Below are 26,914 nucleotides of genomic sequence, written 5' to 3' on the forward strand. Positions count from 1 at the left end.
GGAGCTGTACAGAAAAGTGAGGGCCACATTTGTATCCGCAGACACAGGTATCTAACTTAAGTGCCATAACTTCCTTTTCCCCTATATAGTCAACACAGGGAGGTGATACATATATCACCCCTTAATTCAGATGTCACAGGTTGCCTTCAAAGCCATAAGCGGCTTCAGCACACAGCTCTAAACCCCATTTAAGGTCACTTGGGTAATGTGTGACAGAGCAAATAAATTCACAGCACACCTTCCGGTTCCTATAACAGCTTCTTAACTGTTAGACTTTCTCCTTGACCTCCAAGGACCATTTTCTTTCTCTCTCACCTGACCTGGAGGCTGAAGTTGGTGCTGCAGGACTCAACTGGACCTGATGGGGAGCACTGTGTGATCCTGTAGCTGGGAAAAAACAGGTCCCTGGGTTTCTGCTGCTTGCCCTCAATTACCACAGACCGAGCAACTGCCTGAAACAGGATGTGGGTTCTGACATGGTAATATATTTAATAAACTTAATTGCTGTCATTAATATGAGCTAGGGAAACATTAAAATGTATCATGCTGCAGCAAAATTACCCTACTCTTTTTTTTACCTTCATTTTCCATGTCCTTTTCGAAAAGCCACAGTGGAACAACTAAATAGAACATTGCCCCTTTGCAACACACCATAAACAGTGCCAGCCTCACTGAAAGTTACGCTATAAAATAAATAACTTTTCCAATGGAAAGCATGTCACCTGTATATTAAACTGGAGAAAGCTATATAAATGGACAGATTGTACAGACTGAGGTGCAGTGATTATACCAACAAGTCTTACATATTGTACTGTTTCAGTTACCATACTTCACTGCAGTTATTAGCCTCCTTTTCTGCCAACTCCGAGTTTAACATACCGTCCCCCTGCCAAGGCCATTTGATGATAAATAGCAAAACATCACGTAAATGCAGGCATGTGGGGAGCAGATACAGCACAGAAAAGTGGGCCATCAGGAAGAAGTATTTACTTTTTCTAGGGTCTAATCCTCTACAAACATTTAGTCATGTGAATAGCTGGCTATTCTTGAGAAGTTTCCTGAAATTGAAAGAGATTATTAACCTTAAAGGCTCAAATGTAATATCTTGCAAGATCCAGTTCTTGTAAGCCTCGTTTGGAAGTTTTTAATAAAAACATGGTAATTAAAATAATAGGTATATTTTGGAATCAGTTTGTTCTTCAGAAATGTCATATATTGAAGCAACAAAATCTCATGTCCAGGTAGCCATCTCATGTGCAATTAACTATTTTCATCACAATCAGATTATAGAGGATGTATTAAGTATTTGTTATTTGATAGATTTCTTCCTAATTTGTAGCTGACCTCAGTGATCTGATACTGTGGGAAAAGATTCCACAGAAAGCTTGAAACCTTCAGAACCACCTCATCATATATACTAATTCTCTACCATTTGCCCAGCACCAGTGACTTGGGTAGATATTCTGTGTTCATTTGTGGAGACAAGGAGCCAAACACTAAATCTTACCAATATCAGTGGCAAAACCTCCATTAAACTCAGTGGAATCTCAATTTCACTTCATGTGAACTATAGGGTTCAAAGATGCTTCTTCAGTTACTTTGCTCTACAGAACCAGTTCCGGAGGTAAAGAGCCCCAACCTTTTATGGGATGTCATTAAGGACTACTTGAAGTGTATGCACTCTGCAAGAGTCTATCATTTACGGGACCACTTGAAGTCTGCTCTGACCTCATTATTTTTGATCACACAGAAAGAAGGCAACACTATGCAGACACTACAGAAGGTGGTGCTGCTAAGGGGGGTGTATTCTCATGTGAAAAGGTGGTATGCGATGCCCCCAGTATAAAAGGCGTGCTATCCTCTCTCTGCTGGCTGAACATTTGCACCCTTATCTCCAATGCTGGAACACTGAATGCAATCACAAGCGAGAGGAACTTAAGCCTGGATTTGCTGGAAACTTAAAATGTAGAATCACACAATGATGAAGGTTGGAAAAGACCTCTAAGATCACCAAGTCCAACTATCAGGCCAAAATCACCATGCCTACTAAACCACGTCTCAAATTGTCACATCTAAATGCTTTTTGAATACCTCCAGTGATGGAAACTCCTCCTCTCCCCTGGGCAGCCTGTTCCAATGCTTCATCACTCTTTTGGTAAAGAAATTTTTTCTAATGACTAATCTAAACCTCCCTTGGGACAACTTGATGCCATTTCTTCCCAACCTATCACTTGTTACTTGGGAGAGGAGACCAATACCCATCTCGCTACATCCTCCTTTCAGGTAGTTGTAGAGAGTGGTAAGGTCTCCCCTCAGCCTCCTCTTCCCCAGACTAAACCATACCAGTTCCCTCAGCCTCTCCTTGTAAGACTCATACTTCACCAGCATGGTTGGCCTCCTCTGGACACACTCCAGTTACTCAATGCTCTTCTCGTACTCAGGACATCCAGGCTGAGGGAATGACAAAGCCGACCATTGAGAGGAAGCACAGAGCTCCCCTCCTTCACCAGTGTAAAGGTTTTCCCTCATTCAACGAGGAGGGGAGGATGTCATTGCCACAGATATAATCACTAGAATGAGAAAAGGAGTAGTAAAAACCTCACTGTTTCCTGGTATAAGCAATATGGGCGGAAACAAGCAATAGCTTGCCAAAAGTGGATCCTAGCACTAACTCTGAAATAACAGATAATATCTGGGTAAATAGCCTCAATTACCCAAAAAGGCATTTTAGTAACATTTATCCCTACCGGATACCAACCATCCAAAAATTCACTACACCACTCTCCGAAGAGTTATGAGGAGCGGCTGAGAGAGCTGGGGTTGTTTAGCCTGGAGAAGAGGAGGCTGAGGGGAGACCTTATTACTCTCTACAACTACCTGAAAGGAGGTTGTGGAGAGGAGGGAGCTGGCCTCTTCTCCCAAGTGACAGAGGACAGGACAAGAGGGAATGGCCTGAAGCTCCTCCAGGGGAAGTTCAGGCTGGATATCAGAAAAAAAATTTTCACAGAAAGAGATCGGGCACTGGAACAGCTGCCCAGGGAGGTGGTTGAGTCACTTTTCCTGGAAGTGTTTAAGGAATGGGTGGATGAAGTGCTTCGGGGCATGGTTTAGGGAGTGTTAGGAATGGTTGGACTCGATGATCTGGTGGGTCCTTTCCAACCTGGTGATTCTATGATTCTATGATAACTGCAACATTTATGTAACAGGAAGCTTTTCAAAGCATGGACGAATGAGATATTGAGTTTTGCTCAAGAGCTTCCTGGGGAGGAGAGACATATAGGAAGCCATAACTTTGGAAACCCCCATACTTTGCTTTCATTCTTCAAATGTCCTGCTCTTTATTGCACTGGTGCATATTGTGTCTGTGTTGAGGGGAGGTGGTTTTGGGATGTGGGGTGGGAGCACGGTGAATATTTTAACCCTCCCTTCTGTGGTGCCGTTTGCACGTCTGATATCTCAAAGCCTGACCCTGAGCCATGCTTGACATGGTTGGGAGGCAGCCCTACAAATAAACCACTGCCTTACAAAGTCAGCCCAACAGAAGATGACCCTCCACAAGAGAAATGGGGGAAATCCCTTTTTGGGGTGTTGTTTTTAAATGGAAGAATGGATTCTGTAGAAAATGTAAAATATTATGGAGCAGCCTGTGAGTTTCCATTGGCCCCTGGCCATGACATGCAAAAGCAAAAGAAAAAAAAAAGGAATGAAAACACTTTTTATCATTTTGTTCCTTTAGGAGGGCCCAGAAGCTGTGTGTGTTACAAGTGCCACGTTTCTTTGTTGCACTCCAACAACCAACACAGATGTAGTGGGGCCAAGAGCTGGATGCTTATGTTTTGTGTATCTTGGATGTAAGGCTTTGGAAAATCTGCCTCTCGGTTACACAAATGGTCACCTCATTCTCTGCTGGGAGCTGCACTCTCATTGTTTATTCTGTATTTCTAATATTGACTTCTGTAACTTGTTTAATTTCCTGAGACTCAGGCCAGTATCATTTAGAAATTATTTTTACTTTCAGCTCACAAAAGCTGCATTTCATTTCCCAGATTTCCTTTTTGTCACAGAGACAATGCAGTCATTAATGGGACATTAGGAAAAGGGCAGGCCTGGATCTCTAACTTCTCCTCATCTCTCATTTGTATTGATGCCAGCCACTGATGCAGCTAAAACTCATCTGTAAAATGTGTCTAATTGTCATTAGTATGGAGGAAGAAGAGCAAGAACTTTGCTTTTCTCAGTGATTTACACTGCCTTTCACATCCCAAGCCTTTCAAAAAACTTCTTAATTGTAAAGCCTGAGCTTCAATCTTATCTTTAGTCTAACTCGTAATCAGTGACTGACAAACTTCATTGAGACATCAGCATATCATTCCCACTATGAAAAAATTGTTGCCATTTCACTATATTTCTACCACTTTTGAGGTCCTAATTTACTGAAGACCTTCATGACTGCAAAATCATCTATTAATTATGGGGACAATTAATCAGCCTGTGTATTGGTAAAACTTAATCATGAAGTAAGCCAGAGTGGTAAAAATCTTTGAGAGGATTTGGGGAGGGACTTTTCACAAAGTCATGTAGTGATAGGACTAGGGGTAATGGCTATAAAGTGGAGGGGGGAAGATTTAGATTAGATATTAGGAAGAATTTCTTCACCGTGAGAGTGGTGAGGCACTGGCACAGGTTGCCCAGGGAAGCTGTGGCTGCCCCATCCCTGGAGGTGTTCAAGGCCAGGTTGGATGGGGCCTTGGGCAGCCTGGTTTGGTGGGAGGTGTCCCTGTCCATGGCAGGGGGGTTGGAACTATATGATCTTTAAGGTCCCTTCCAACTCGAACCATTCTAAGATTTACTTTCCATCTAGTCCCAAGATTGAAAGCAGCAATGAGCAGAGAGCAACCAGTGAGTGCCAGAGAGAGAAGAGCATAAACTCCTTGAAGCCAAACTGAAGTATTTGTTCTAAAGTTATAGCCATTAAGTTTTACTCTGCTTTGAAATTCAACATGATTTTAAACTGTGTACCAAGTTCTGTCTCTTCAGAGCTAGAAAGTTCAAGGAGTGTGTCCAAACCCCATGTCTGCTGAGGAAGCAGAGGTGACCAGAGCCCCAGTGACAAAGCTCCCCAACCTTAGAGGGATGTAGACTCCATTGCCTGAACAAACGTCTCCAACTCTCGGAAGAAAGCAGTGCAGCCTCAGTGGCAACTTCTGTGCCTGTGCTGTTCTTACTATGCATTTTATACTCAACCACACTACACGAGGCTGATGCCTGGGCTCAAACTGCATCACCAGGATGGTTTTGCAGTCCATCAGGCTTTTCAGCTAGTTGTGACACTAGCACAGTTGCTTTTCTGAGGTGCTATGGATGCTCAGGAAAAACTTCTGTTCCCCTCAAATGCACCGCTTAATGCTCTTATCCAGCCAATACTCCAGAAACTGCAAAGGGAATTGTATTTATGGTAATTGTGATAGTACGAAAGCACAGTCTAACACACAGCTAGGGTGAAAATACCATGCCATTGACTCCTTTCTGTTTCAGCTATTATAACAAAAAAAATAATATCTTACTGCATACATAATGATGCCTTCCCTAAAGGACTTACCTCCAGAGCCCATTTGTGGCTGCAGCTAGTAGTCCTGAGTGTTGGTCAGTCACTGGTCAAAACTACATGAGCCACTCTTGTTTCAGCTACATAATCTTTGGGTAATGTCGGCGAAGTCATCCATGTGCAAAGATATCATGTAATTTAAAGTACTTAACAGAGGTCTAAATTATGAGTACAGTCAGACCAGGTACTTTTCTGTAGTAGCTACAGAAAGATAGCACTGCTACAGCTAATTCACACTCAGCTGATCCCTCCCTAGGGTTTCCTGTCTCTTCCATTCAACAAGAGAGGGTAAACAGTGTGTGAAAACAGGTCTTTAATTCAAGTAGGAGACAGACTAGCATCTGTGAATCACAGACACAGTCTTCCTACTTCATGGGATGCTTGTAAGTGCTCTGATATTACTTTGGCAAGGAACTCATGAACTGGTTGATACCCAGGTTTCTGCACACCTGCAGAATTTGACCTTTTGCCCCAAAATATGATTTTTGGCTCAATCATTTTGGCTTATCCCACTGCTGCACTACAGTCAACATACATAATTCAGCACTTCATTGAATCCTTATACAGGATCAAAAAGGATGATGCATCAGATTAAAGTCTATCATGATTTTCCAGGAAAATTTGGAGGACAAAGGCAGGGGTTGTAGGAATTAAGAACACACAGTTTTTCAGTAAAGCTTAGTATAGTTTGTGACAGAAAAAACACTTTCCACCCATGAATGTAAAATGATGCTCTTTGCCCTGAGAGTTTCACAAAGCAGTGACTGTTGCTTACCAAGGGTGCCGTGCTGCTTGCTCACAGGTGTATCTTTTATTAGGGTCCTTCTCCATTAAGTTTCGAATGAAGTCTTTAGCTGTGAAAAAAAAAAAAAAAATAAATAATTTAAAGCAATAAGGCTGATGCTCAGTTCTGATGCAGGATCATTGGCCAACAGCACTGATCAGGCTACAAAGTGCCATCTGGCCATAGCATCAGAAAATGGCTCTGGGTTGTTTGTCATTTATTAGTACAGACATAACTGAAGTGGCTTAGGACCAAATCCAAGCTATTTAGTATGGCAGATAAAAGCTGAAGGCATCTACCCCTGCATGTATATTTAGGAGTGGGTGGATAATTCAGAGTCAGCACAGTACAAGCCTGCCAGCTCCCAACTCCCTGGTCACCTGAGCACCTCTGGCCATCCTAGTGGTCTGAATACGGCCACTTCTGTTGGGGATGCGGGTAAATTGAAGGTAAAGGCAAGGAGGAGGCCAGATGCCACAGTAAGAGGAGCTGCTCATTTCTTGCTCGAAGTAATTGCACATATTGGCAGCTTTGAGGACAAGTGGCATATTTATAAACAAGTTACCAATGAAAATGGACTCCTCTGTTCATGAAGTGGTATGTTTTTAATCGACACTGTAATAGCAGGCAGAGGGATTGCAGCATGGCATGTATCCAGTAGTTTGAAGAGAGAGTAGCTGAAGGAGCCACAGCAAAGCCATATATGGCAGGAAAACCTTTGTGCTGATTTAGGTGATGTGCTTTTCCTCCAAAACGCAAAGGGGTCTGCCAGCAGACCTTCATATTTTCTTGGAAAACCCTCATGGGCTTAGAAAAACTTCTCATCCCATATATTTTTAAGCAATCCATCACAACGATATCTGGACCACAGATGTAAGCAGCATGAAATGCTGTTCTATGCAGAGATAACAGGATATATAATCATGTTTAAAATAAAACACTTCTTTTTATATCTCCCATGCCTCAATCAGTAGTACTAATGAATTGGAAAACTGTATTTCTAGATGCAGATTTTATTTGTCTGATAAAATGTTCCTAGAATTCATTTATTCTCCTGTGTGAAATAGCAGACGTTCCTCCAGGTCGGACAGGGCAAGGATACCAAGGTTGCATGACCTCTTGGAGACCATAGAGAATGTCAGTGGCAGGTGCAGGGTGCAGTGCTCAACATGCCCCCCCTGTCACCCATAGACATTGATGCCGGCAGACCGTGAGCTGTGCTTGCTGGCTCATTTGCATGTAACAAGGTAGGATAGCTGTGCCTCTGCTAGACTTAACTAGACCTATGTATTAAATGGCTTTTGCACTGAGTAGGGAACTGGGTGAGCGTATGGGCAGTGGTCTGGATCCAACCACACGGACAGTACTCCCAGTTTCTGAATCTGTTACCCACTTCATTTGGAACCCATTAATTCCTTGGCTGCTTTGTTGTATGCAGTGCAGACTCGTTTCAGACCTGCAGTGCAGTTTCAGCACCAAAGCCAAAGTAGTTTGCCACCCTATTATTAATGACACATAAACTATGTGCATTTTATTAGGACGCGATGCAGAAATTAAACTACTTTGTCTTCTTGGGACAGCCTTCTCCTATTTCCATCTGCTGTTCCAGCGACGTTTCAGAGCTTTTGTGTGTGTCTGGACAAAACAGTACACAGTTTGCTCTCCTGCAGAAATAACTTCCAGTAACTATTTGAGCTGAAAAAAATGCACATTTCCAATGGTTTTAACTTAAAAGGAGGATGCATCATCCCATCCAGAAAAGGATATCTGCAAAAGGCACACATGCATGCACGGTTTCTGCAATTAAATGAGCAGTTAGCGTCTTACCAGATTCAGAGATGTCATCCCAATATGGAGAGTCAAACTCATACTCGGCCTTAAGGATCTGCTCGAAGAGTTTGGAGTCATTTTCGTCATAGAAAGGAGGATACCCACAGAGCCTAAAGGAGAACAAGAAAAGAGACACATGACCCTCAGACCCACCTCTGCCAAGAAAGTGAGAAAGAGGGAGGGAGAAGGAAAATGTCTTGTTTAAGACTTGCTTATTAAGTTTCCAAGCAGGCAAGCACCACGCTGTGACAAGTTTATTCAGGGACCCATAAACCCACTTCTGAAGATTGGCACTGTCCCTGGACAAAGAGGAATTCTGCATGGAAAGCTGGTGCAGTTGATCCTACAATGACTTACACAGCTATCTAGGCCTGCATCTGCGCACTTTTGAGTGGTTAGCCAGAGGAAGAGATGTATTACACAGCCATGAGTCCTTCTGTCTTCTCCTACACATCTGATAAGAGGAGATTTAATGGGCTACAACCTACTTCCACAGAACACCAGTCCCTTTCATCCCTCAGCACAACCATGCCCCATCTAAGAGTCTTTTCCATACTGGCTTCACTGCTCTGGCTGTCCTTCTGGACTGCTCTTACCCCAACACCTTACACGAGCCACTTACACTGGCTTTACTGTCTCACAGATGGTGGAAAGGTAGGGCAGTGGCTTTGCAGACATGTGGGCACAGCAGAGCCCTGGGAACAGAGGTGAGAACACCTACGCAGCCACCTGCACGACATTAGGACAGGCTTTGAGCCCAAACTGTGTTCTCTATACTATGTAAGAGACCACATAGCTATATAGGAAAGTTTGTTGTGTATGTGAAGAGCCAGCAGCCACCTGCATGGACCTCTTCTCTAGCACAATGGGGAGGAAGAGCTAACACAAAACAAAACAAGGAGCTCCAGAGAGCTACCAGGCAGAAGGCAGGATGTGTCTGCAGGTTGTGCTGGGCTCTGCATCCCTGGCTACAATGAGGAGGACGTCTGGGAGTCACTCCACCTCTGCAGCACAGTCTTCACAGGCTGCACATGGACCTGCCACTGCTGCAGAAACACACAGAGAACCTCTCTCCTTCTCACTTCTGCAAGGGATTTTGCTGCCTACACCAGACTGCCTACCTTGCCTAAGGCTAATGATAGCCCTGTCCTGTTTTTCAGTGTTTAGAGTCAAACTTCTCAGAAAACCTAGCCCCGGGACAAGCAGGACAGTGAGCATCATTTGCCTAGTTTGAGTTAAAACACACCAGGTGCACTCTCCCGGTCCTGCAGGCAGGACAGCCACTCCCCTGAACTGGGGTTCCTCCAGTCCTGCAGATGTGGAAAAACCACATCCAGCACTGTGTTAAGCAAATGCAGTGGTAAAACTCGAGTGTCAGAGATCGCTCACACCCAGCCAATGCTGAAGGCAGTAGTCTGTCCCTCTCTAAGCAGACATGCCAGCAGATACCCCTTCTTCAAGTTTTAATACCAACATTGCGAAGTGCCAGATTTACCCCTGAGGCTGGTCCAAGGTTTTAGCAAACCCATCCTGCTCACTGTTAAACAGGCCTTTCTGCCTCTGTTGTCTTGTATAGAGATTTCTCTTCTCTTCTCTTCTCTTCTCTTCTCTTCTCTTCTCTTCTCTTCTCTTCTCTTCTCTTCTCTTCTCTTCTCTTCTCTTCTCTTCTCTCCTTCTCGCCTCTCCCCTTCTCTTCCCTTCTCTTTCCTTCTCTACAGTGGAAATTATTCTTTGACATACTTCACTGATACTGCAATGATCTCTTCCCTATAGTTTTCTTAAATCCTGAGTCAATCAACCTCAATAAAATATTTAATAGGCAAGAGCCAGACGGAAGATCAAGCTGAAATACTACACTGTAGCAACAACAGAGCAAGGGGGAGGAACTGTAAGAAATGAAATACTCAAGTTATAAATAACCCAAAGCCAGCCGGCTGCCCTGGAGGTTATTTGAACCAACTCAACACTTGAGGGTGAAAGGAGCAATGTTTTGTTAGCTCTGAAGAGCCAGTGTGCTTGATAAATAATATAAATGCTGAGTGAGACCTGCTAGAATTCTACTGAAATGTGCAGCATTATAACAAATCCACTGTGGTTCAACTGAATCAGAAATCTCTCTCTTTATCTTGCAAAGCAGATGAGCCAGCCCTCATTTGTGTCCTACTGGATGACTTCCATTATCAAAAACAAATAAGAAACCCTCTTGTCAGACAAGTATTTAAGTTCAGAGCAGGACTGTATACCTACTTTATGCGCACGTGCTTGTGTATGGGGCTCAATGCAGGAACTCCTATGTGAAACCCAGAGGTAGAAGTGGTGTGTGAGAAGGGCAATTAAAATGGTACATCCAAGCAAACACCAAAACCCCACTATGCACCTGGATAATGAAGGAAAAACTTCTGGTAAGCTAATGCAGAAACTGGATCCACAATCAGCTCTACGGGTATCTCTGAAGAACGTTTATATAACTTGCTTTAATGTAATAAACATCGGTGCTTACATCCCACAGTCTTGTGCAGGGATGCACACAAACTGATTTTCACCTTCCTCCTCTTTTGTCACAACCCTCAAGGTTTTTTATGCTTTACTGAGGAGTCTGGAAATGCTGTGGTTGACAGCACCAGCACTGCAACTGTTAGCACGGCCACTGGGGTAGAGATGCCCAAGCTGGAGGAAAACTACTCCTGCAAAGGCACTCAAGAGTCCTGGCTCTGTCCCTTTTTCCTGGGGGACACATTGGGCTCTGCATAAGAAGTCTGACAGCTCTTCATTAACTTCTTGCCTTCCTCAGCACTTTCCTTAAACAACACCAAACTGCTCTAATAAAGTATTTTAAGGCAACCAGACAGCGCTGTGCATGCCAAGGCCCTGGCAGGCTGCTCCGGAGAAAGAAATAACTCTCTTAAAATGTGCACTCTACTAATTACCTTGGCAAAGGTACAAGAGCACAAGTTAGGGTTGCTGTGATTTATTCGCGTGTGTGGCAGCAAAAAGGTAAGAGCAGCACAGAGCTGGAGGGCTAAAACCCTGCAAAGGTGGGTGGGAGCAGAAAACACAAACTCCAGCAAGAGCCTCAGCCCATCCAGAGCCTTTCAGCCCCTTTTATACACCCACCCAGCATTTCCCCTGTTCCTTTGCTTGGCTTCGGTATCTCCACAGGTCTAGTGTATCTAACTCTTGTGTCTGGGGAGTCTCTGCAGCCTATCACAGGGGTGCATGGTAGAAGATCTGATGTACAAGGAATCAGCATCATGCAGGAGAATGCCAAGGCTGCTGGAAGGTGGGCACAGGGCAAAACCCGGATTCTTTTGGCACTATTTTTCCCCTGCTGGTGAGCAGCAGGGAAGTGTTAGACACTACTAGAGGCTGTGGGAAGGGACATCCCTCCAAATCAGCCCTCAGCCTGAGAGCAGGCTGAGTGTAGGGCAAGGGTTGGTCCTCGCTCAGCTAGGGATGAGGAAGAACCACCCTGCATAGGGAGACCCAAGGATGTTCCTCCAGGAGGCAAATTATTGAGGTACTACAGTAGAAAGCATGTGAGAAGGGAGCAAGCTCCTTAGGACAGAGAAGGCGGCATGTGCTAAGGGAATACCAGGGGGCATCCTGGAACAGGCTCTCACCGTGGGAGCCAAAATATTGACTGTCTTTCTCTCCTTTGCCTTAAATCAGAGTTTAGGAAGACGCAGAAGTTTTAACATTACTGGCTTTGCAGTAAGGGATGGGAAAGCCCCAGTAAATTAACCTGTCATGCAATTTATTGAGAGAGGAAATCTTGCTGGACTTCCAGCAACTGGGCCACCTTCCAAAGTCCATAATAAGTTTTTATTTAATTCCTACAGAATCAAAATCCCACCAACTTCATTTCCATCTGCTGGGACATTTGTGTGTGAAGAAAGATGACCCCACTATCAGAGGTTCTGCTGCTTTTCTTCAGATATGCAGAAATACAAAAATAATCCCCCTTTCTTCAATGTGAAAAAATCCTGCCTTGTCCCTGGGGAGCTTCCGGCTGCTCAAGTTGTCATCATTTTCTTGCAGTTTTGCCAAATAAAAGCTTTTCAGAATTATTTAGCAACCTTATCACATCAGCAACAGTTTTTCCCTTAACCTCCTATTCCCACTCTTGCCTTAAAAAGGATAGGCTGCAGATAAGGAAAACATAGGTGGATTTACAAAATAAAGATATTACCAGAAGTCATTTCTAGAAGCCATCAGAAGAGCACAAGAGGAATACCAGGAACATCATCTCCTCACCAGGCAAAGAAAGCAAACCCCTGCAAGCTCTTGTTCCATATTGGGGGGGATACTAAAGGGCTAAATAACCCATTCACATGTACAGCCTGTAAGATAAGAGGCACTGGGGTTGGTTTTACAAACAATTTTATAGTAAGATTAGAAGAAAGAATTCAGTAAGTGCTCAAAGACCTGAGATGGATGGTGTGGGAAGTCATCCAAGTGCTATTTATAGAGATAAACATATGTATTTTTTCTTATTTTGAGAATGGGCCCTCATAATGGCTGATTCTGGTGCCCTTACAAAACTGTGGGCAAGGACATATTAACATGGGAAATAAAAAATGAATGAAGAAGCAAGCATGAGGAGCAACCATTTGGGCTTGTTTTCCCAGTGTTTCTGTTATCCTGAGCAATCCACACACCTGTGTACATTTTGCCACCACTAATTCTCCTTCCAGTACCAAACCAGTAAGTTATTCCTCACTTTCTTGCTTAGGTTTGTGTGAGGTGCCAAGCAGGCGAGATGCCTGACCACCTTTTCACAACACATCACTCCAGGATGATGGTGGAAGTTTTTCTGGCATATTGTATTGTCCCTGGTTAATCCTTCCACACAAACATTCATTGATGATTTCATGCCCATTTACTTGAAAATCAAAAGCAACTCAGCAGCAAAGAAGAACAGAAAACGATGATCCAAGAGATATCTGCAGATAATCATTGTTTATACACAACAATTTACAAACCAGTAATTCTCTTGTCCTACCAGTGAACAGAATCAGACAAAAATTCAGGGCAAAATGTGTTCAGTCTAGTGCAGAAAAGACAGGAGATGTTGAGTATGAATAATGAGGGGCTGAGGCAGAGCATTCTGTGGCCCCAGGTGCTTTTCCAGCTTTGGAATATGATCTTCTATTTTTTTGCACGTATTAAATTAATCTTCATTATATCAGGTATGCACGCAAACAGTATTTAAGCTTCTCAAGCTTTTGCAACTTTTCATGTGACCCAGACGTGTCCAAAACCCAGCTGCTGGGAATCCAGTGAAGTCTCTTGCTCTTCTTATGCTTTATGTTTCTAAGCTGAACATGTCCCAAAACCGCCTTGTGATAAGCAGAAAGCTGAGCTCAACAATGAGGCTGTTTCAAATTGAGAGATATTGCAACTGGAATAACAGGAAATTTCAGGCTGCTAAAATTAGTTCATGTGAATAATGACTCCTCATGCAAAGAGGTTTTGATAAAACCTCTGCTGGTGCAGCCTCTGGATCTGGCTGTCATTAAGAAGAAGCATTAAAGACTGGCACTGAAACAAAAGTATTCTTTCCTAAGACATCCTTCACCTTGTATATCACAGAAACAAATATTTGTCCAGAGCACTGGTGCCCTAGAAACAGTCTGTTCTTCCAGTATCATAAACTGAAGGCTCTTATAGGAGACTTAGCTTGTGTCTGGAGGCACTCAAATCACTTGCAGTAATAATAGCTCAAAGCATCTTTAACTTATGCCTGGCTTCTGTGTTGGATTCCCCTGAGTTTCTATCTTCTTAAATGACAACAGACCATTCAGAGTGGCTGTGAGGATTCGTGGGAGAGGTGGGGAGGTGATGCAGAATGATGCGCTTGGAATGCCCTGTGCATAAATACAACTCCAACTGGTTTGTGCAAGTGCAAGTAGCTCCAACAGTGCTGACTGAAGATCTGGAAATGGCATATTCAGATGGGTGTGGTGATAAATTGGAATGAATAACTCCTGCTCAGGGCAGGATTAATTATCAGCATTGCACCAGGGTGGCTATGCTGCTGGTGTTTGTGGCATCTCAGCACCATATTGTGCCGCACAGGGTGAGCACACTGGCTCTGCGATCTCCAGTGGTGTGGCACTGCTGAGATAGCAAACCTAGATGTTAAACCTGCACCCATCACTGGTGGTATCAGACATCCAAGCAGGGCTACTTCCTATCGGTTTAGGGAAGGATGCCTCTTCCACTCTGTCTTTACTGTACCCCTGACACCACTTTCTTATGAGGCCATGTCTGCAGCTGCTGGCAATGACCTGGATGAAGGCATTGAGTGCACCCTCAGCAAGTTTGCAGATGACACTAAGCTGGGAGGAAGTGTCGACCTGCTGGAGGGTAGGGAGGCTCTGCAAAGGGATCTGAACAGGCTGGACTGCTGGGCCGAGACCAATGGGATGAGGTTTAACAAGACCAAATGCCGGGTCCTGCACTTGGGGCACAACAACCCTATGCAGCGCTACAGACTGGGGGAAGAATGGCTGGAGAGCTGCACAGAAGAGAAGGACCTGGGGGTGCTGGTTGACAGCCGACTGAACATGAGCCAGCAGTGTGCCCAGGTGGCCAAGAAGGCCAACGGCATCTTGGCTTGTATCAGAAATGGGGTCACCAGCAGGTCCAGGGAGGTTATTCTCCCTCTGTACTCGGCACTGGTGAGAGCGCACCTCGAATACTGTGTTCAGTTCTGGGCCCCTCACCACAAGAAGGTTGTTGAGGCTCTGGAGCGTGTCCAGAGAAGAGCAACAAAGCTGGTGAGGGGGCTGGAGAACAAGTCTTATGAGGAGCGGCTGAGAGAGCTGGGGTTGTTTAGCCTTGAGAAGAGGAGGCTGAGGGGAGACCTTATTACTCTCTACAACTACCTGAAAGGAGGTTGTGGAGAGGAGGGAGCTGGCCTCTTCTCCCAAGTGACAGGGGACAGGACTAGAGGGAATGGCCTGAAGCTCCGTCAGGGGAGGTTCAGGTTGGATATCAGAAAAAAATTCTTCACAGTAAGAGTCATTGGGTACTGGAACAGGCTGCCCAGGGAGGTGGTCGAGTCGCCTTCCCTGGAGGTGTTTAAGGAACGGGTGGATGAAGTACTTAGGGACATGGTTTAGGGAGTGTTAGGAACGGTTGGACTCGATGATCCAATGGGTCCTTTCCAACCTTGTGATTCTGTGATTCTGTGATTCTGTGATTCCTGGAAGCAAAGATGAGATCCAGTTCAAAATTAAGACACACAGGATGTGGGCTGGGCTTCTAAGCTTTCATTGCAGTCAATAAGAGATGGAGTCAACGAAGACTGAATAGTGACGCAAATGTACCATAAACCAGACAAAACCACACTGTGAAGCAGGGTAGCCGAAGCATGGGTATCTGGCCCTGTTTGACTGTCCATGGTCTCCCACTTGACTTCCACCTGCCACTCCAGCAGGAAAGTTTCCACAGCATGTTACACTTGCTAAATCCACTTAGCTGTCCCTGTCACCCCAGCATGGCACTAAGTGTGTAAATCTAGGCAGCTGAACAGCACTTCCCTATGAAATGACTGGTTGTAACGATCCTGGCTGGGCTGAAGTGTCCACACTTAGAGCCCATTGCCACTGCAGAAGCTGTTGAGTGCACAGGACCCCTGTCCCCAGTTAGCAGGCATGCCATGGGGCTATGGGAGGCTGGACCATCCCACAGCCACAGCTTGAGACCAGGCAGGACACTATGCAACTACAATGGCACTAAGCACCTACATGAGGGTAACCAAAGTGAGCCCCAGAGTGCTGCTGGCTGTAACAGGAGCTGAAGAATGTAGCTCCCATGCAGAAATATTCAAGGAGTTGGGTTGATTTCAGACCAAATCCCACCCAAGCAGCAGCAGTCTGGCAAACACATTACCATGCTCCTTCTACGGCAACACATTATTGCCATTCATTTTGACTGTACATAATACAAATCAGGTCCTTATTACATGAAACACAGAAACCCTGAAAAGCTTCCCTTGTCCTGCAAACACGAATTCACAGGGACTTATTCTTACTGAACTGATTTAAGCCTTCAGGGTTGGGAATTCCCCATACGGCAAATAGGGAATTTAGATTTGAGGAGTGTGTATACCTTTCTTGATAATCCCAGCACATACTGATTTGGAAAACAGAGCAGGAAATGACTGAGGTGAACCTTGCAGAAAGAGCAGCCTCACTTAGGAAGGTGGAAGGTTTAACGATGAGATTGAAAACTTCCACCTATTGAAGATGCGTTCATTAACTAGGTGGTGGAGAACACATTGCTTAGCACTGCTTCATCCATATTCCTCAGTAAGATGCATAAAAGCAACAAGTAAAACAACAAGTCTGTCAGCTTAAGATGCCCTTTAGTGCATGAGCCATGGTTGAATGGGATTGAAAACTTGGAGGAAAGCAGAGCCAAGTTTATCTCCATGCAACCAGGATGCAAGAGTTCACTCTTCCTGTGGGCTGTCAGATGGACACATATTTTCATGGTGAATATTGACAACAAATTGAACTTGGGCAGCGATCAAGCATGGAAGTGAGGCAGTGTCGTTCTCTCTTGAACCTGCATTCTCATTCTTCCCACTTTCTGAAGCTGGTATTTGGCAAAGTAGTAAGAAAGCAACAGAAAAGACTCTATCTGACTGTCCTGCCACACTGACACAGACTGAAAACATAAAACCACCCCAATCCCTAGACCTTCCATGCTCAGGTTCGTTTGTTGCAGATAACAAGTTTAAGTCAGTGCACACCATCCTCATCCAAAAGAGCACTACAGAATGATGCGTGAAGCAGTCTCTGAGGTATTTTGGTACGTCTGCTGTAGCATCCCACCGGGCTTTGTCACAAAGTCGGAATCAGCATTGTTCATTGTTGCTCTGTAATGCAAATTATTTTTGCATCCAGCTCTTGACGGTAGCTCCAGGATAAATCAACTGCCCTGCACAGTTTTGTACTCAACAAGTTTTCAAATATTAATGTAGACTGAAAAGCCACTCATAAAGCTGACATTTTTAGGCAGGACATTGTTTTAAATAAATAAACATACATGCAAGCAAATAAAGCCTTCATATACTATCTTAAAATAAAAAAAGCTGTTTTGGGCAGCATACAACTTATGCTCAAGACTAAATGAAAATGTGAAGACTGAACATTGAACAGAGTGTATAAAGCAGCAAGGAGGTTTATCCCAGCAAAAATAGTTCTACTACATCATCAAAAAGACATTCATGTTGACAAGCGATCAAATGTTTGCGTAAGGAGAAAGGGAACAAAGTAGGAATGCTTTAATGCTGTGCCTCATTGAAGTTGCTTTTTCCTTCAGTCTTGTGGAATTGTGACAGTTGTGTAAAACGGAAAAATGAAAAAAAAAAAAAAGGAAAGTACTGGTAATGCTGGCATGAAAAGACACTTGTTTCTGTGGCAGTCAACAGCCACAGAGTAGCTCCCTGCTCTCTTGCACAAAAAGAACAGGTTTCTTGTGCTTTGTGTGGTTACCCTGGGTCAGCCTATGGCAAAAGCCTGACCTTCTCTTGGTGACCAACATAAATAGCTCCTGCTTCAGTGTCTTCTAGGCTGTGCACATGCAACCTACGCAATAGTTACTTGAATGACACGCACGGACCCACAGATCTAAGCCCTGAGCACAGCCCATCCCATCAAGACAGCAAAAGGAACTCATCCCATCCCTAAGCAAAAGGAACTCTTTCCCTAGGCAACCTAGTCTGATCTGAAGGACAGGAATTCCTGAGTTTCCTTCCAATCTAAATTATCCTATCAAGCCTTTGTGACAAAGAATGGCAGGTACTGAATGAGGACATTAAATCTTCACAAACATATGAGTTCTGGGATCTATTCATCACTTTGGAGAATGCACAAAAGTTCTGGTCCTGTAGCTTTCTCAAGCACTCCTTTGAGCAGGAATCAGCCTCATTAAAAGAGGAAATCTCAGCCACAAAAGCAGAGGCTTAACAGCCTGATGCAAGAGTGACAGCTGATAGAGAAGAAATCAGCTCACCCTCTCCTACAAGACCTGGTGGTTGGATATGTTAATGAAAATGATCCCTCATTTTCCATAAATTCTCAATATGTTGTATTATGTTTTGATGAGGATAATTCACCGCCATACATAAAAATCTCTCCCCTCCCTTATCCTTGTCTGTGCCCCCCTCCAGGGAATGGAAAGGCATTACAATGATGCCTCAAGAGAGGTGGCTCTTCAGGATACACCTGCACGATGCTGTGTTCTTTGGATATGGCTACATTTATTTCTTGTCAAACCTAACCTGAGTAGGGGAGGGAATAGTTTTACTAACGTCACAACCTGGAGAAGCCAATACTATTTCACACAGCGTAGTTCAGGTGGGAGCAAGGATTTTTGCTTTTGAAGGGTCCTGCCTCATTGCCTTCCACTTCTGCCTAAATCTCAGCCTTTACGTCACTGGGAGGTGTCCAGTGTTCATGTTATCCTGGGTCACAAGTGTCACAGATTAACTTTTAATTAAGTGGTTACTATATGGTGGGAGAACACGCTACAGGTCCCAAAGCTGCCTGTGATTGAAAACCCAACAAATACTCACAGGATATATGCAATGACCCCAATGGACCAGCAGTCCACGGCTTTGCTGTAGGGTTTCTGGGCCAGCACTTCGGGAGCTGAAAAAAAAAATGCCAAACAAGCACATGTTAGAAGACCAAACATTTGAATGTAGTCAGGGGGTATGACCCTGAAACTTGAGGATCGCTGAGACCCTGTGTTGCCTTCCACATACAACCCTTGCATTTGCAAATATCCTGGCTTTTTTAAAGCTCATATTCTCGCAAAGAAGGCTGACTCCTAAAGTGGAGCAAATTCCCCGTTTTCTGACTCCAAGGACAGAAAACAAAACCAAGCACAAGAGGTAGAAAGTCATCGTCTCCCTGCCAGAGGAACTTTAGGATACTGGGAGGAAAATGAGGCCAAGCTTTGCACTGGGTCTGAGATGCACATTTACCTTGACAGACTCATAGCTCCACTGCATCATGCTGCCAAACAGAGGATTTAAGAAGGCAACTCAGAAACTGCAGCATGTCAGGGGGGCAATAAGCTACATCTGCAGGAGAGGAAGGAGAGCTGTTACCATACATCCCAACAGCTACCTTCCAAAGCCTGCCTGATGTCCAAGTCAGAGGGATTCTTTTGTTCCTCTGCCTCTGGGAACACTGACACCTCAGAGGCAGAAATGACAAGTAGCAGGAATGGGACACATGCCCAAAGGAACGGAGTGCTTTGTCTCCACAGCTTTCGGCTACTGTAGTCTGAATTTTGCTAGAAGTGAGAGCCTGGGCATTTCTTGAAATTCTTTGTGGGTCTGCTTTCCTATCTTATAGCAGTGAGAGTTAAAAAGGTGTATTTTTTGTTTGGAACCCCAGGGTATTGTGTTTTCCCTGCTGGGACCTTCCAGGGCAAATGCTGAAGCCTAAATTTTAAAACCCTGTAACTCTTACTCTTTTTCATGCAAATAATCTCTTGCTTTTTTTCAAAGCAAAATGTCCACAATAATGCAAGAAAACACTGATTACGGCATTCCTAAAACAGATTGCATTTTAAAAAGCACAGTATTTCCTCTTAATACTGTGGAGTTCAAATGCTGCAAAAAAATCACAAAGGGGCAATTCCCAGCAAAAATATTTCTTTGGGGTTGGGGTTACACCTTCCCCTGCTAGGAGCCTTACCATAAAAGCAATCAGTTACTTGAAGAACAGCAAATAAAAATTGTTAAGCAAACAAATGCATTAAAACTTGAGCCTTGAATTTAGTTGCTACATAAGGACTCTTCAAAGAGTTATCTTGTTAAGCTAGACAAGTCAACCAAACTAAGGTCCAAACTGCCTGCAAGAAAGGGAACAGGAAAGAATAATGGAATAGAAAAGACTTTCTAGTGCTTGGGCATGAGAGCTTACAGAAGGAATCGAAGGGAAGATAGGGCATGAGGCAGACGACAGCATCCAGGCTGCATTTCTACAAGCAGCAGGATGATGGAAAGGGTCAAGTCACAGTGGGGACACATAGTAAAAATGAAGAAAATCCAGTGGAATGTGGGTAAAAATATAGCTTGCAGACAGATTATGAAGGCTCTTGAAGAATGGGATATGCTCCAATCTGCAATACAGGTTAAATATTCCCCGGTTTTCAAGCGATCCACCAAACTGTGACCACTGCAAGTATAAGAAATTAAAACAATGGTTCTGTTCAAATATTTTTAATTCTAATACACTGTTGTAATGTGTCAGTATTACAAAACCTAACCACTGCATGCCAGAGGGGATTTCTTTCCACAGTACCTAGCATGAATGGCTCCAAACCTAGCCACAGGTGCTTGGCAGAAACCTGCACACCAATTCCTGAGAAGCTCCTGACTCCTTCCAGGACACGGGCACGCTGTTGTGGTCTATCAAGATAAAGGTTAAAATGTTCTTACTATAATAGAAGACAGAGCTGTGGACATACGAAAGGCATCCACAGTTGGTGTCCCAAAACCTTACCCAATGGGTCAGTCTAAGTACCAGCTTGGTGCTAGTCAGTCCAACAGGAGTGATTTTGAAGACAAACTTGGGATAACAGAATAAAGCACTGGAGAGTCATTCTATTTGTCCTGTCACTGCCTCCCAGATAACCTGGCAAGCTGAGACAATCTGGTAAATTTACATTTCTCTGGTATGAAACAGTTGTTCCTCAAAGCTGCTCAAGACAACCTTCCCGGACAACTCTTGTCTCTGTTAATCTAACTCTTCCTGATTCATCAAAATTTGCCTCCATGTTTTCCTCTAAAAAGAATATTTTTTTCAAAATGTCCATCAAATAGGTTTTGTGAGGCTATTTCCTTTTTTTGATTCCATCCCTTGTGAGAAAATATGCAGAAGAAGCAAGTTAATTTTCCCATATTTATGCAATTAGATGTCTTCCCACTTTCCAGTCCTTCTAAATTCCCAATATTTTATTCGTGTGTCTTTCCTACCTTTGACTGTCTGCTCCTGTTTGCATCATTTTCAAGATTGGCAAACATTATGCATCTTATATCCCCCAAAGAAAATATTATGCAAATGGCTCCTGAGCACCATGGATCCTAGTGAGCTCCTGACATTACACAGATATGCCACATTAACATAACAGAAAACAAATCTGAGACGAGGGGATGTGAACTATATAAAGATTCTCCCTCTTAAAAAAAACATCAAAGCTGCGCTGGGGCATTTCTCTCTGTTTTAAATGAGTGAAGAGCACTGGTAACAGACTGCTGCTGCTGCTGCTGCTGGCTGTGAAGCAGGTAAGAACGCCATAGGATCAAGCCCAAAGCGAATGTCAGGCTAGTACATCCCTTTTGGTTAATTTTCACGAAGAAAAGCAGGAAGTTTAAATTACTATTTTAAGGCAAATGGCTGGTTTTGATTTTTGTTCCAAAGAGCAGACACGCAACAGGAACAGGAGAACATAGCTAAGCATCATCTGTCTCTGATACATGGAAAAGATGGAAATATTTAATGAGCTTAAAAACAAGTCAGAGGAGCTCTCAGAAGTGACGGTAGATCAGTGCCAAGAGGCAAAAGCAGGAGACACACGGAAAAAAACTCTAAGAGCTGATGGCATTAAAGGATCAACACAGATGGCTGAGGAGACAAAACAGCAGTAAGGAGAAGGGGGAAGTCAAAACCCATTTCTGGTGCTGGGGAAATGCCAGCTTCCAGTATCGCACCTCCCCAGGGAATTACGAGCTACGCAACGATTTTTTTAGAGACCGGGAAGTCGATGAAGCAAACCCGTACCCTTCTCCCATATCCAGGAGCTGTGTTTCAGGCTAAAATCAGCATTGCAACATGTGGCAGGTACAAAGCTGGGTAATTGTCACAGCCCGTCTGCAGGTGCTTCCCAGCTCAGATGATCTATTGATTAACAGTTAGGGGATTTTTTCTTTTTAAATACGTTTTACTCTTGATAAGAGTAAAAATGAAAAGGCTTGTTTCAGATGGGGGTTTAAAGAAAAGGTACAGAACAGGAATGTTGGGAAAGTTTTCAGATCAGTGTGCTATTACCCCCAGTGGGCACAGCTATGCTAATAAGCTCCCTAAAAATGCAACTGCTGGAGGCCAAAATTAGCAATCCATGTTCTCGTAAAGAGCTCAAAGGGTGGGGGTTGCTCTGATACTTTAAGCTTGTTGAGCAAATTGTACAAGTCATGAGATTGGCTGTTCTTCATACCAGCTTCATATTTAAAAGCAATTCTCCTTTACTCCCATGATGGTGTTACTCCCAGCAGATTTTGCTGTCTCATAAGAATTTAGTTTGATGCTGTTTTCTGTGGTTTATATGGCTTCCCACAAGCTGCATGCCAGAAGGAATGAGGCTTTTGAACAACGGGTGATGGTTTTGAAGATCCCCATAGGAGTGACAAATCAAAAGGCTGCCATAAATGTGGGAAGAATAAAAAGATCTAAATAGGGTTAAAATAACCTCCCTACATTGAGAAGGGAAAGAGGTCAACTAGCCCAGCAAATAGGCCTGGTGCAAGCCAGGGCTAGTAGTTCAGTTCCTAACTATTTTAGTGCTATTTTCCATCATGTAGGCACTTCCTGCAAGCAAAGAAGGGGAAATGTGCATGGGCTGCACAGGTACAAGATGGCCATGAAATCTGAGAGGGAAGCAAAGTAACAGGCAGAGTTTGTAAGGGAAACCAGAGGGGGACGGTGCCAGCCTCATTGCTTAGGACTCGAAGATACAACTTCAAGAAGATGGACGGAGAGGAACCACCCTGCACCATTGAAAAGATGTTTAGATGCATGAAAGGCCAACCCAGACACCCTCCTGAAGCCAAAGATGGCACAAGAGCAGTGTCAGCTCCCCTGCTGCCGTACAAAGTGTTTTCCTTATGGTGCAAACACAAGAGGCAAATACAAGCAGCTTCATAAGACCAGAGTACTGCTTCCACTGACTTCCACTTCCTCTTCTCCCAAGTGACAGAGGACAGGACAGGGGGGAATGGCCTGACGCTCTGCCAGGGGAGGTTCAGGCTGGATATCAGAAAAAAATTCTTCACAGAAAGAGTCATCGGGCACCGGAACAGGCTGCCCAGGGAGGTGGGCGAGTCACCATCCCTGGTGTTTAAGGTGTTTAAGGAACGGGTGCATGAATTGCCTAGGGACATGGTTTAAGGGATTGTTAGGAATGGTTAGACTCGATGATCCAGTGAGTCCTTTCCAACCTGGTCATTCTATGATTCTATGATTCCACTGAACCTTGGGATGAAAACAACTTCTTCCCCTCTTCCACTCAGTCCTCAGATGTTCATCTTGTTCTGGTTGGCCAAGACTTTGCAGTTTGGTGCTGTTTCTAAAAGACAGCAGGGTTTCGGTCCACGTCTGCTGACTTCTTGTGCTCCTGTTGTCCCCATTTCATGTTGCTGAGACAGATTTAGATAGTTGTTATGGAACATTATGCAGCTATAATCATGCAAGAAAAACCCGTTTCAAGGCATGGTAACGAAGCTGAGCAATCACACTGTCACAAGCTTGTGCCCTGAGCAAACCCCAGTGAGAGCGGTTCCCATGCTTTATTTTTACTTTATTATTCATATTACTGCCTAACCCCTGGGGTTTTGTGTTTTTTTTTTTTTTTTTTTGCTAATAAGGATATTCCAAAGGCTTATTGAATATTTTCAAACCTTTGACTCAAAGTATACCAAATAAGCCAAAATTCAACATGTAAATCTATTGTTTATTGAAATGTTTTGGTCTTGCGTAACGCTAAGTGAAATGCATGGGTTTTATGATATCTGAAATCGCTACTGGATTCCTGCCAGAGCTGAAAGGTGTGAAATGACCTTTCACAATACCACTACAGAGAATAAAACCAGTGAGTAAGGTGAGACGTACAGGGACAAACCATACATCCAGGGTCCTGCCCAATCCTTAGCACAGAGAAATACAAGAGAATTTTACTTGAAGTTGGGTTGAGACTCAGAGCAAGAATTTTCAGTCTCAGTAAGGTTAAGATATATGCCAGCCACAAACACGGTTCATCATTCAGCATTTCTGGAAACAGAGATCAGATTACCTGAGACAGACTTTCTAACATTTTTTCCAAATTTTCCAGTGCTCATAAGTGTCTTGCCAGTCTAAGTCCCATCTGCAGAAGTAACCAAAGACTTTGAGAGACAAACTCTCACAGAAAATCAGTCAGTGAGACCTAATCCCCAAACAGTCAAAAATCTCTTCAGAGGAATTTGCTGAGTAACTACAGTCACTTCCTGGTGAGCATCCAACTTGACACACCTCAAGGATGACTCATTTTCAAGCAGTTTTGCACACCTCCTTCATCAAAATCAAGTTCTTACAAATGATGTCAAGCCAAGCAGCCAAATCTGTGATGTTGAAAATGACAGATCACTAATGGCTTATACAGATCTTGCCCATAAACACCCAGATCGCTCCAGGTTTTGAAAACACCACTTCTTCTGCAGTTTAGATGATTGGGTGAGATCCATACAAGACAATCCACACACCTAATTTGTAATGAAATAAGCAATACAAGATGCCTCATCTTACTCAATTTAGGTGCTATATAAAAGTTGGGCATGTAGTCCCAACTAGACTTTTTCTATAAGAAATGGTGATAGATAAGAATGGTGAAAAGATAAGAAAATGGAAGACCTTTTCGTTAGAAGAGGCTGTATTATCAGATCTTCAGGAAGTAAACATTTAGATTTGCATCTTAACAAAAGTGCCTCAACTAAGTCTAATTAGCCTTAACTAATCATTAACTGGGTTAAATGATTCTAACCTGTGACCTTCTCACCATGGGAACAAAACTCCTGAAAGAATGGGATCTCTGAATTGTTAACGGTAATTTTATCCGTAAGACAGAGCCTTAAAAACTAATGTGTGAATGTACTATTGGTTATGCATATTTTATATATACTCTAATTTGATAAGTAATACTTTGATTTTCAGAAAAAAAACTTGATATTTCTTAAGTTAATTATAATTACAGCTTCCTTTATTTGATGATTTTCTGAACCACATAAACAGGAATTTAGTGTCTAGGGTACCACCGTTCTTGGAGCTGAAACTAAGAAAAGACGAGTTAAAAATGGAAACATACAGAGCTGGAAGTATATCCTAATGAGGGAAATTAGATAGAAATGACAGGACGTTTGCATACTTAAGACTAGGTCTGCTACCAGGTCAGAAGCTTGACCAGCACCTTGCAGGGTGGAATCTAACTGGGTCCATTCTCAGAGATAAAAGAGTAAACAGCAGCAGGTTTTAATGACTTCTTAACAGAGCTCAGAATGCTTCTGGCATATGTTACATGCCTTTTTTCTGGGAACTTAAAAGCAAAGTGGTTAAACTGACAAATGGGATGTTCTCCTAGAAAATGGGATGCTCTACATAGCTTTAAAGAAAAGTGCCATGAATTACATTGTAAGTGACAGGTTCCTGAGTATTACTTTAATGCTAAGTAAAATGGCTGGAAAAAAAAAACCAAAAAAGACTTGGCAAAGAGGACACTTCATGGGCCAGCACTGAGGCCCATGACTCCCAGTCCAGATGAGGACACATATTCATGTTGTGCCATTGGAAGGAAGGACTCTTATATTTATTTGAGGGAATTAGGCAGGTGATGCACTGGAAGGCACGAAAGCTTTTGGATGTGGACAAACTGCAGATCATATATGCAGAATCCACGGCACTGGGTATAGCACTCACAAAGGCCCAATGCTTGGCATCACCACAGAGGTTAATGGCAAAAATTTTCTGTGCTTGGAGAATGTAGTTTGGGCAACCAATTATACTAAAAAAAAAAATTTGTACTGAAGAGGAGCTGTCTCCTGTGCAAAAAAAAAAAAAGAACTAGAACAAACATTTAAAGAGGTTCTTCTTTGTGAACAAGGGGAAAAACTCCTGTCAGCACTTCAGAAATAAGTGGCCATGACCTCTTCAACTGTGATGAGTATATCCTGCATTCAGTAGGGTAACAACAAGGCTAGAGGTACTTGTGTAGCTATCAGTGCCCAGACCATAAGTAATGAGAGCTCTCAAACATCTCTCAAAGCACCACAATTTGTGTCACATGCTCCAAGGGCTTCCTCTCCAAAATAGCAAGTTTTCTTACGTAACAGGCTATGAGGAGAGGCCATATGAGATTACCCAGTGTCCAAGCAGAGCTGCACTCCCTCATTTTCATCAGCACTTCAGCAAGCATCATCTGAGCTTCCTTATGTCTGGACTTATGCTAGCCAGAGCCCGTTTCAGAACAAAATAAAACATGTTAATTAAAGACAGAGGAGCTGACAGCAAAAATTATGAAAATTGCTGTCTCAGCTCAATTTCTGCTAGTGCTTTGGAAGAAGATTTCCAGCCTGGTGTGATTACACCAGACAGCTCTTCAGGCTCTACTGAGTGCATCCTGACTCATACGTCTTAAAATAAAACACAATGGGCTGATGGCTTCACAATAGGAAACCAGAGAAATCTGTTCCTTTTTCTGATGTTATCTGGATAGGTTATGCCTGGATGAAAATAATGCTGGAAGCAGCATGAAGATAACGCTGGATGCAGCATGAAGATAATGCCTGGACAAAGGTATTCCTGGGATGAATCTGGATCATCATGTCACAACCACATCATTTGTTTGAGTTCTCATAAAAT

General features: G+C 43.4%; 1 protein-coding gene across 4 annotated transcripts in view; it reads right to left on the bottom strand.

Moving 5' to 3' along the window:
• CAMK1D (calcium/calmodulin dependent protein kinase ID) overlaps window positions 1-26,914 on the bottom strand; it is a 239,589-nt gene that overhangs the window by 17,673 nt on the left and 195,002 nt on the right. For all 4 annotated transcript variants that reach the window (XM_054073244.1, XM_054073261.1, XM_009568859.2 and 1 more), the window contains exons 6-8: window positions 18,811-18,886; window positions 8,217-8,329; window positions 6,381-6,459 (exon numbers count right to left, since the gene is read on the bottom strand). In XM_054073244.1, the coding sequence (XP_053929219.1) occupies window positions 6,381-6,459; window positions 8,217-8,329; window positions 18,811-18,886 (268 nt within the window). The remainder of the gene's footprint in view (window positions 1-6,380; window positions 6,460-8,216; window positions 8,330-18,810; window positions 18,887-26,914) is intronic.

Source organism: Cuculus canorus, chromosome 1 (assembly GCF_017976375.1).
Source record: "Cuculus canorus isolate bCucCan1 chromosome 1, bCucCan1.pri, whole genome shotgun sequence".
Lineage (NCBI taxonomy): Eukaryota > Metazoa > Chordata > Aves > Cuculiformes > Cuculidae > Cuculus > Cuculus canorus.